We start from the raw sequence: 10,753 nt of genomic DNA, 5'->3' as shown, positions 1-10,753 counted from the left end.
CTTACTGGTACCTTTTATGGAACTGTTTCGTCACGATGAAGCCAAAACGCAGGTGGCTGCTGCAACGAAGAGATTAAAATAGTTCACAGAAACAAAGAAAAGACAAGGGAACATTACACACATAATCATGTTTTGAATTCAAGGGCAGATTATACTTATTCTGTTGAGGTTCTATTCAAAATAAGCAAGTAAATGTTCTGGACACGAACAAATGTATAAAAAACCCTTAATGTACAGAGCCGCTTAGTGTCTTCATTTCTCTTTAATATTCAATATTTGACTGTCTACAACTTAAACTCACAGGCTACAACATAATAACTGCAGAGAAAGAAAAAACAAAAAAAAATGAAAATGGTTTATCCTTTTTATTGGCGAACCCAGGGATTCTGTACTCTCATTAAATTCCACATCCTGTGAAATCAATATAAATACACTTTTAAAAGACGCATTTTGGTGTGATATTTTGCAGTCACAAAATCGGCACGAGCCTCCTCAAGAATGACAGTAGACAAAATAGGAAAAGAGAAGGGGGGCGGGGGGGGGGGGGGGGGGTGACATGCTGAGTTTGCCGCCCTGTTGATGTTCAGAGCGGAAAAGGTAAGGAAAAAAAAAACAACCCCAAAAAAACAGCCTCAGTCATGATATTCATCATCCAACGATGCTGGTGATCAACCCACAACGATTCTCCTACCAGCTGCATGCAGCTGGACAAATCATCAGCAACCGTGCAGCCTCAAGTTGCTACCAGTGATATCAGACAGTCGTACTAACACTACACGACACATCACTTTTTAAACAAACCCAGAGTATGGATGTTATCCTCCCCCCATATGAAATAAACAATTCAACTCCTCCAAACAACAAAGATGACTAATGATGCTACATACAATGGAGACATTGAGTATTATTAATAAACTGTATTGGATTGGCATAGGCTGATCTTCAGAAAAATAATTATTGGTGCACTGTGTTGACTCAAAATATCCCAAGTGGAGCATCTCTAGTAAAATCCCACCATCCCCGTAGAAGGCCTTTACACCTGAAAAAGGAGAAGAAAAGAACAGCAGGAAGTGGCTTTATTAATATGGGGGTCATTTCTTATAAGCTCAGAAGGTATATGACATGAGTGATTTCAAATTGGTTGTTCACTAGGCTAAATATTAAAAGGAATAACTAAACACTGATATTACCAGTAATTCAAGTGAAAAAACAACTTCAAAATCAGCAATTACTTCAGAATTAAAAACAAAACTAAAAGCATAAACAAATACTGATATCATACTGCAGAACATAAACACAAAAAGTAGGAAAGAAATTCCAGACAACTCACAATAAAAATATCTGAAATAAGACAGATGTTGACATTTTGGTTCATTGCCTTTATTAAATTAGAAAAATTGAAAATGTTCATTTTAGTCTTTTTTTTTTGGAAGACGAACCTTGAAGAAAAGTTTTCCCAGGCATATTAACCCAAAAAAAGAACCTCCAACACCAACTACCTTCATATCCTCTCTCACTACGTCCATAAATCTTCTCTTCGGTCTTCCTCGAGACCTCTTGCCTGGCAACTCCAATTCCAGCATCCGTCTACCAATATATTCACTTACCCTCCTTCGTACATGACCCAACCATCTACCCAATTATGCAGTTGTAAATAAAAAAATTAAAATGATCCTGATAATTCCCAAATGATAAAGCGTAAGTGCTTACATCATCGACGTCATCCTCTGTCCCGGCAATATCATCAAACTGGATGTCCTCTTCCTCTCCAGGAATGTAGGTTTCCGCTTCGTTGATTTTAGCTGTGTGAGGGAAGACAGAATGAGGTGTAAGGAAAAAAATATATAAAATAAAATGGGTATTTGGCCAAAATGTGTTAAATAAGGAAAGGGCACAACTCCCTCTCACTATTACATGTTTATTACTCAAACTGTGACATTCTGCCGGGGGGGGTTCAACTCACCGTGCTCTGGCAGCTCGCCGTATGATTTTAAACTGCGAGCCTCGTCTGAGTTGTATTTGAGGATGACATCAGCTTTGTTATCCTAAAACAAAAGGTTGTTATTTGACAAGATGTAAGGCTGTGGTTTGTATATTTAGATTCTCACATCCCTTGGGGAACTCTTGGGTTCTGCAGGGGATCATGACTATTAAATGTATTCTAAGGCACCAGAATAGCATAAAGTCATATGTGCCACAAATCCAATCAGCAGAAACTATAGCTTTCTGTTGATTTCAATTTGTAAATTAATTTACATTTACAGTTTAAGATGCTGTTTAAACCTAAAAAAAAAAAAAAAAAAAAATAAAAATCAGAACCCTGTAATGCTGATGTCCCCGTTACAAGTACATGTTGAGACAGTTTCTTCTATTGTGATTTGTAAAATCATAACCACACAAATTAAAATTTGCTGCGCTGTAAAACCTGTGCTGCTTCCTCAAAACATTTGAGATTTGTCATATATGTGAGTGAGTGAGCATGCATATGAGACCAACACACCTGGTAATCTCTCAGTCCAACCAAGATGATGTCTGAGGAGTTAATCCAAACCTGCAGGAGGAGATAACATTTAGAAAAAAAGAGGAGCTGTTGTGAATTATCAGAGAACCAAAGATGCGACAGTGACGAGTTGCACTTTGTGACCCTCACATGGGGTCAATTGATTGTGTGGCCTGACTGGCCATTGAGAACATGCTGAGTTAGCATTATGTTGGGGTGTTTCCTGTGTGTGCAGTTGCTGCTGGGACTAAAGGTGTGAGAGGATAGTTGCGACATTCCTACCTTTTTCCGGAGTTTTCCTCTGATGTGGCAAAGCCGCTTGGTTCCATCGAAACACATGGCCTCCAGACGTCCGTTACCCAACATTTTAATCACCTGAGCATATTCTGGAAGACACAATGGGAAGAGAATGTTAGTTCAAGGTTAAAAAGAGACAATAACAGAATGTGATAAAACAGCAGGTGTACATTTGCTCACACATGCTGGATTGGAGTTAGTTACAGATAGAAACAAGGGCATTCAGGAGTTACAGTTTAAAAAAGTCACTGCTCTTTATGTGGTCAAAAGCAGAGGGTGTTTTTTTTTATTGTTGTAAAGGACATTACTGGAAGCTATGTTCATTTATATCTTGCTCAAATGAAAGGCTGAACACAAGATACAAAGCCTTGAAAGAATTATTATCCTCAGTGTGATTAATTTTGTTGCAGCACAAGTAACCATGGAAACTGGTACTCCAGCTCAAACCTACTCTAGAGCAGGTTAAAGGCTGGTTTATGCTAATGACTGAAGTCAGTTCCAGAGGTTGAGACTGATTCTCACATGGCTAATAAGAATATTCATTATTTAAGTGGGTTTACTACTCAGGTGTCTGACGTAAAACTCGACCCAAAGGGAGCAGCAAGGACAGCCTGTAAATAAATGCTGCAGCTATCTGAACCAGACACACCAATTCCCCGGACAGGAATACAAACAGGATTCAGCAATCTACTCTTTTTTTTCCCCAACATATCAACCAATTATATAATCAAGTGAACTTCTGTGACGTGCTAGAATAGATGGTACATTGTAGCATTTTATGCCTCCTGGGACTCACAATGTTGGTAAAAAACAATGTTTTTGTTCTTGACGAATTTCACCCCCATTAATTTCATCTCCAAGACTTTGTGTAGATGAAGATAGTTACAAAGTGGCCAAGTAATGGCAGTGTTTTCTCAGTTATCACCGACATCAATTTCAATTTTCCCCCATTTCAGACACTGGTAAATTTTGACAGCTAAGTATGAAACTGAGGCCACAATCAGTGAGAAACATATTCTGCATGTTTTCAAAGAGCCGAGAAATGGGTCAATGAAGATGACCGACCAGTGCCAGCACTCACCCTGTCCATCCTCTTTGAACACCAGCTCTCTCTTCTCAGACTCATTTTCATTCTTTCCACGTCGCCGATTTTTTCCTCCTTTACCTGTAAACACAAGTATGAACTCCAATGTAACATCAATGTCAAATAACAAGAAACCCTTGTAAGATTTAACGGAGATCAACAAATTTCATCAAGATAATGTTGAAAATCTGTACAGTCATATGTTAGTAATAAACAAACAAAAAAAAAACAAACAAGTGTACAAATTTATTTATTGGAAAAAAAAAACAACAATAGCATAAGTGAGGCAGCTTTGATTTGTGCTTCAAATTTCATTAAGGTTACTGGAATTCTTGGGATTATCTTTGATACCTGAAATCTTTAAATATAAGCCTAAAATTGCCTTTATTCAGAATGCCTTAAAAATATTTCAATTTCACTGTTATTATTACTGTATCTCTTACATATGTACGGCCTTTGATATTAAATGTATTTTATTATATCCAGACCGAGATAGACATTTTCTTAGTCTGGCTGATGTTTGAACTAGGAAAACCTTTGAAAGCTTTGTAACATCATTTAATCTTGTGCGGACACAAATATATGAAAATGTATTTTATGTTTATCACATAACCCGCTTGGGATGAAAACGTTATCAACATGTAGAGTATATGTTCTCTAGCCATTCCAAACAGTTTACAAAATGGTTCAGCAAATAAGTATATTACAATGTTAAAAAATGATTGAGTAATAGAATAGTTCAATATTATTTGAACAGCTACAATGATAATGGAAAACATCAATTTTGGTTTTAATTATAAAGGTTAATGTTTATTCACTGAGTTCCACCTCATTTAAAACAGCAAATGATACTTGATAACAAGAATGTAGCTTTTCCTCTTTTTTTTCCTGTTCGACGATGTAATCTAGATTCCAGAACTGAGAGCTGAGTCTAGGTTCTAGATTCTGAGAGCTTACGACTCACTTGTTAATCATTATGAACACAATTAAATTTGACTGAATGCTCCACTTAAATTCGGATATGTTCAAATTCCATTGTTTGGCACATGATTAGTTTTAATGCGAGTTTTTGGGCCTATGACATTAAATACTTACATTAACACAAGTTTAAATGCAAGCCTGACTGGAAGAGGAAACCCCAGTTCCGTGAATGTTCTTGGCTAGATCGGTGGTCTAAGTGTCACCTTAAAGGATTTACATCTTGGAATTGTAATCAATAGTTTATAACTTCATCTAATATTAGTTATTTGGTGTCAATTTGATAAGTTGGATAGCAGATGTCGCGGGCCGAAACGGGTGGGGTTTATCTATTCATTAGCTAGCTAGCATCGGTCACCGGCGACTAAATACAATCTCGAGTGTGTTAGCTCGCAAGCAAGTAGCAACAACGTCTAGCGAAACTTTATCTGTCTGTAGCTGGTTCTACTTCGTTTAAGGACGCAGACACATGGACAAAGACTCCAGTTGATGCCGCTAACTAGCATTAGCCGCAAACCTTGTCACGTTTTCTCTGCGTGTCTCCGCGGCGGGCTCGACTACGCAAGACAATTCGTACATCGACAGTTAACATGATCCCTAATACTTACCTTTATTCTTGGGCATATTCCTTTACGCCGCTCACGCGATAATCCCGTTTGGCGAAATATGAATATCTGTTGCGCTGTTAACAATAATAAGGCGATAGCTCGGATCAGAAGTGACTGAACGCAGCAAAGGGCTAGTTTAGCAAGAGCCTGACTCGCTCTTCGACAGTTTGCGCATGCGCGAACACAGTCATTCAAAAAGGCTTTATTGCAAATTGTGATTGTGACAGAGACAAAAATTCAAAGCGACTGGCCTGCGGATTACTGATGCTATATCGACAATATATATGTATATATATATATGTGCATATATATATGTATGTGTGTATTGCTAGAGTTATCTTAAATTGGTTGGTATTTTTTGGTAAAACTGCGTAATTTATTAATTTATTATGATCTATTATTACTATTAGTTTATATGAAAATACATTACATTACATTACAGTCATTTGGCAGACGCTTTTATCCAAAGTGGCTTAAAAAACGTGCAGTTAAGACACCGAAGATCCAAAGTACCAGTAGTCGGAAATCAGAAGTGATCACTCTACCAAATAGCCACCTCAAAACCATGTACATACATACATTCATTTCTTCGTTTTGGTAGCGGGGTGGTGCTTGGGGTAGTGCCTATATATGGCGTGGATAGATGGAAATGGTTGATTCGCTGTGGCGACCGCGGAAGGGAAAAGCCGAAAGGGAGAAGTTTATATGACAATGTAATGCTCATTATTAGACAATGTTTAATTTTTATGAACACCTGTTTGTGAGGGTAGTTGACTGTTTCTGTTTTACCTTTTCCTTTTCAATAATTTCTTATTTTTAAACACAATTATTTGTCCAAACTCATGGTTTTTATTCCTTTTTCTAATCATTAGCTCGCATATTTATATTTTCCCATTTTCTCCTTCTTTTAAGTGAACTGATCACTGATTTAGGGAGACAAGAAGTAATTAGAAACGTTGTGGCATGTAACATTAGGAAAAGATTGATGACTGAATTTTTTTAATCAGACAATGACAAAAAGACTCTGTGGCCACCAAGTTTAAGATTGATTTCATATTTAAAATATATTCTGTATGTTTTGCGGCATATGCAATGCAGTGTGTGAGAGACATTAAGGGGCGTGGCCTCTCACCCCGCGGACTGGGGGCGTGGCTAAACCGGGCATATACAAATAATCCCGGAAGGTCACTGTCAATTGTTATTTGTTGATGAAATTTATCCACGACTCGGCCATCATTTCCCCGCTAAGCTCCACATTGGATACGCCAACGTTACAATGTCCGACTTCATCTCGGCCATGTCGCCCCAACTTACTCAGCCGGCCCTGTCTACCGCGGACGTCCGGCTGCCGGAGTTCTGGCAGAGCGACCCGGCTGCCTGGTTTCAGCGGGTAGAAGCGATTTTCCACCTACGGGGAATTTTTTCTGATGAAGCCAGGTATTTTATGGTCGTGGCGGCGCTGGACCAGCAGACCACAAGTCGGGCCATGGACCTGTTGTGCAACCCCCCCCGCAGCATGGTAGATACGCCGCACTAAAGAACCTGCTGCTTCGGAGGTACAGTCTGTCTACCACGGAGAGGGCGGAGAGGCTGCTTTCCCTGTCCGGTTTGGGCGACGGTTCGGCCGTGGAATTGATGGATAGCATGCTGTCGCTATTGGGAACCGAAGATGGCGGGTTCCTTTTCCTACACGTCTTTTTGCGCCAACTTCCCCATCCGGTGCGGGCGATCTTGGCGAACTCCCGGTGCCTGGCCGCCGGGGACTACCGAGGCCTGGCAGAGGAGGCCGACCGCATCATAGCGACAACCAGGCAGCTCGCCTTCCGGAGTGTGACGCCGGAGCCCCCGCGGACGACGCCAGGAGACGGGGATTCACTCGTGGTGGCCGCCCCGAGGAGACGAAGGACCGATCTCTGCTTTTTCACAAGAGGTTCGGCAGGAAGGCACGGCGCTGCGTCCCTCCGTGCTCGTCGGAAGAAGCGGGAAACTATGGAGGAGGCAGCGCTTAGTAGCACCTGCGGTCGCCGGCGGACACCTTGCTGCTTTGGTCGTAGACTCAAGGTATGGACTAATATTTCCAGTGGACTCTGGCTGTCAGAAGAGTCTTCTCCCTCCATATTTCTAGTGGACTCTTGCAGTCAGAAGACCCTGCTCCCTTCAAATCAAGCAGACTTTCAGGCCGTTACTGGCTGCTGTTAACGGGTATAGCTGCTATACTGACTTTCGGCTCACGGTCAGTGTCTTGTTTATGTCGGCGGCCGCCATTTTGTGACGCATCCGTCGACGCGGACTTTCTGTGCGCCAACGGCCGTCTTTTCGACGCCACCGATCCGTGTGAGACGAGGGTGGGTTGGCCTGAGAAGACGCCAGTTTTCTGGCGTGGGGGATTTGTATCAACGGTTGCTGGCGGATTTTCCGTCGTTGGTGAAGGCCCTAAGGTGCCCAAGGCCATGTCTATTTCAAAGACATTGGTGGCTAGCTTGGCTAATGAACACCTGACACAGTTTTTCCGTCGTTAAAACAAACATGGCCTCATAGTCAACCGGGCTGAGTGCCAGTTTGGACTCCCGGTGATTGACCTCTTGGGACACGGCATTTCGCCAGCAAAGGTGCAAGCGGTAGCGTTGGGTGTTGCAGGAGGTCTTGGCCATGGTATATTTTTATAATGGTTTCCTTGTACATGTTATCCACCTCCTTCAGACACTTAACCTATTGTATCTACACACGCCGTTGACTTTAGGCCATTTCGGGATTCAAGACGGTAATCAGCCTTGGGAAGTCCAAGCGAATGTGGATTGACTGTTGCGGGTGCTCGTCGTGATGGAGTTCTTGGCTTTGGCCGCAGACCGACCCAGCAAGGTTGATGTCCTCACCCTGAAGTCGACGCACACTGACGTCAAGCTGGAGGATGTGGTTGTGCAGGAAGGTAGCCCTGCCCGTTTGACTCTGTGCACTCCCTCTCACACCCCGCCGACCAGATGTCGGCTAAGTTCATCTGGCCCGGCATTCGTAGAGACGTCAAAAAGTGGGCGGCTGCATGCGTGGCATGCCAGCGCACCAGGATTCACCAGCACGTTAATGAAGCCCTTGAGCAGTTTTCAATTCAGGCCAGACACTTCTACCATCATCTCGACCTGATGGGCCCTCTGCCTCCTTCGCTGGGCTTTGTGTACCTGCCCACCATGGTTGATCGAACCACAGGGTCTGAAGTGGTCGCGCTGTCCTCCAGTGTCCTCACAGATGTATCCATGACTTTTTTCTTTCTTGGTCGCCCAACATCACTTTGGACAGGGGTCCACAGTTTGTGTTGGTGCTGGCAGGGTCTTTGGGGGCGACGGTACACCGCAAGACAGCGTAACATCCTCGGGCTAGTGGCTTGTGCGAGCGGTTCTACCGGTCCCTCAAAGCAGCGTTGCGGGACGCGCTCTTGGTTGGCAATTGGGTGGACTGGTTGCCTTGGGATATGCAGGGGCTACGTTCACCCCCTAAGGATGATCTCCGTGCCTTGTCCGTCGAGCTGGTGCTCGGTCAGTCGCTGCGGGTCCCAGGGGGATTTTTGCCCGAGAGGTCTGCTCCACCAACCCCTCTGTCCGCGGATCTGGTGGCGCCCCTCAGCTAAAGGTTTCGTGCTGGACATGGGTGGGGCCTGGAGCGTGTCACGCTGGATCTCACAGGATGGCTGAAGTTGTGTCTCCCTTCTAGGTTCCCCGCCGTGTTTGCTGTCCATCCAGGACTCCAGCAGCACTTACGCAGGTCCAGCGTCCGGTGCCTCCTGCTGTTTCAACCGAGGGACAACGCAGCTGCTTTGGCAGGTTGATCAGGCCTCTCGTGAGGAATGGGTTGGTCTTCCTTCTGGGTGTTTTGGGGGGGGGGTCAGGCCAGGGATGTATCTCTCAATCCCAGAAGTTCAGTCAGTTGTTCTTTGTTGGTGCTTGTTGAATAAAGTTTAAACTCATCCACGGCTCCACCATCATTTCCTTGCCAAGCAACACAAGTGCATAAAATTTGAAAATTATAGTATTACAGTATTATTTTACAACAGGAAAGTAAATCTTTCATTATATTTTCATATTTCATTAATTTTCCAAATCAAAAAATGGGAAATTCCTTTTTTCATAAGCTGTCAGCAAGCCTGAATTTCCACCTTCCATTACAACACATGACATAAGATAGTTACTGAAAAATTGATTCTTGATGATGGAAATAAAGTATTTTAATATTTCATTTCAATGTTACAAGATCGCCATAATATTAAAAATTGCATTTAAAAAATAAACAAACTAAAATCAAGTACATGAACTATATACCACCTATTTTCAAAAGCCACAGTGAGCTGCATAAGAGAGGTCGCAGGTGAGATGGTGGAAGTCGGTTTCCTGTGGCGACCCCTGAAGGGAACAGCAGAAAAATCAGTTTGGAACTGATTTTTGGAATACTTGTGATATTTCCTCATAATACTGTGTCATTTTACAGAAATTAGTTTGAAAATAACTTTCACGGTTCCCCACCCGTAGGTTGAGTCGGGAACCAATGGCCTCCAAGCTTGTCTGGGTCATTGTAAAGGCGAAGAAATCAATTTTATCTGATAGCCAACTAGTTTATCCACTTTAACCCTTGTAACAGAAAATATGGCAAAAAGAAAAAAAAAAGTGATGATTACCGTGCATTCCAGGATGCGTGGATAGAGGAATTTTATGGAGAGCAATGATAATTGCATCGATGAAACAGTCAAATATAAAGTGGCACTTTGACCAAAACAATGCAGCACCAGAGGTCGCATTAAAAGTAAGACATAGTATTAAATTTACTATATTTTTAAAATACTGTATGGCTCTCAATGAAATACATTTAGTAATATTTGTTTTTTTTTCTCTCCAAGTCAAAAAGGTTCCTGACCCCTGGGTTAGATGGAGGGATTTGGTTCGCCGCGGCGACCCCGAAAATAGAGTCTCTAGTAGGACAGACCTGGGCATTTTACGGGCACATCCGTCCAGTTTTGCTTTTTTATCCGACCTGCCAAACAATTTTCTTTGAATATTTTCAATAAATATTGAATTTAGAAACTCCTTATTTTTCCTTTTGTTTAATTTTGTATGGATGACTTCATACTTGACTTCATGGATGACTTCGCAGGGAATTTTCAATCTTTGTAGTTACTGCTAACAGTTAAGACAATTCATATTTCATTGTATTTCTTATTCTTTCTCCTTTCTACTATTATCTATTACTGTTATGTTTTTTATGTGAAACTCTGGCACAACAATTTCCTTCGGGATTAATAAAGTT

At 42.0% G+C, this 10,753-nt stretch overlaps 1 protein-coding gene across 1 annotated transcript; it reads right to left on the bottom strand.

The window, feature by feature from the left end:
* Positions 1 to 246: 246 nt before the first annotated feature.
* Positions 247 to 5,632, bottom strand: eif1axb (eukaryotic translation initiation factor 1A X-linked b). Its single transcript, XM_086150763.1, has 7 exons — positions 5,468 to 5,632; positions 3,879 to 3,962; positions 2,783 to 2,886; positions 2,501 to 2,551; positions 1,964 to 2,045; positions 1,711 to 1,802; positions 247 to 1,039 (listed from the first exon to the last, which is right to left on the bottom strand). Exons 1-7 carry the CDS (start codon positions 5,481 to 5,483, stop codon positions 1,034 to 1,036), a joined length of 435 nt encoding a protein of 144 aa, XP_086006889.1. The 5' UTR covers positions 5,484 to 5,632; the 3' UTR covers positions 247 to 1,033.
* Between the last annotated feature and the right edge of the window lie 5,121 nt (positions 5,633 to 10,753).

This window comes from Fistularia commersonii, chromosome 8, assembly GCF_037954325.1.
Source record: "Fistularia commersonii isolate RoL2024-O1a breed Wild chromosome 8, RoL_Fcom_v1.0, whole genome shotgun sequence".
Lineage (NCBI taxonomy): Eukaryota > Metazoa > Chordata > Actinopteri > Syngnathiformes > Fistulariidae > Fistularia > Fistularia commersonii.
Note: the sequence above shows the minus strand (reverse complement) of the source record. Positions and strands in the feature narration are given on the sequence as shown.

Coding starts and splice junctions, on each gene's coding strand:
- eif1axb (XM_086150763.1), bottom strand. Junction 2,887..3,878: donor GTTCAAAGAGGATGGACAGG/GTGAGTGCTGGC, acceptor TGTGTCTTCCAG/AATATGCTCAGGTGATTAAA. Junction 1,803..1,963: donor CGGCGAGCTGCCAGAGCACG/GTGAGTTGAACC, acceptor TCCCTCACACAG/CTAAAATCAACGAAGCGGAA.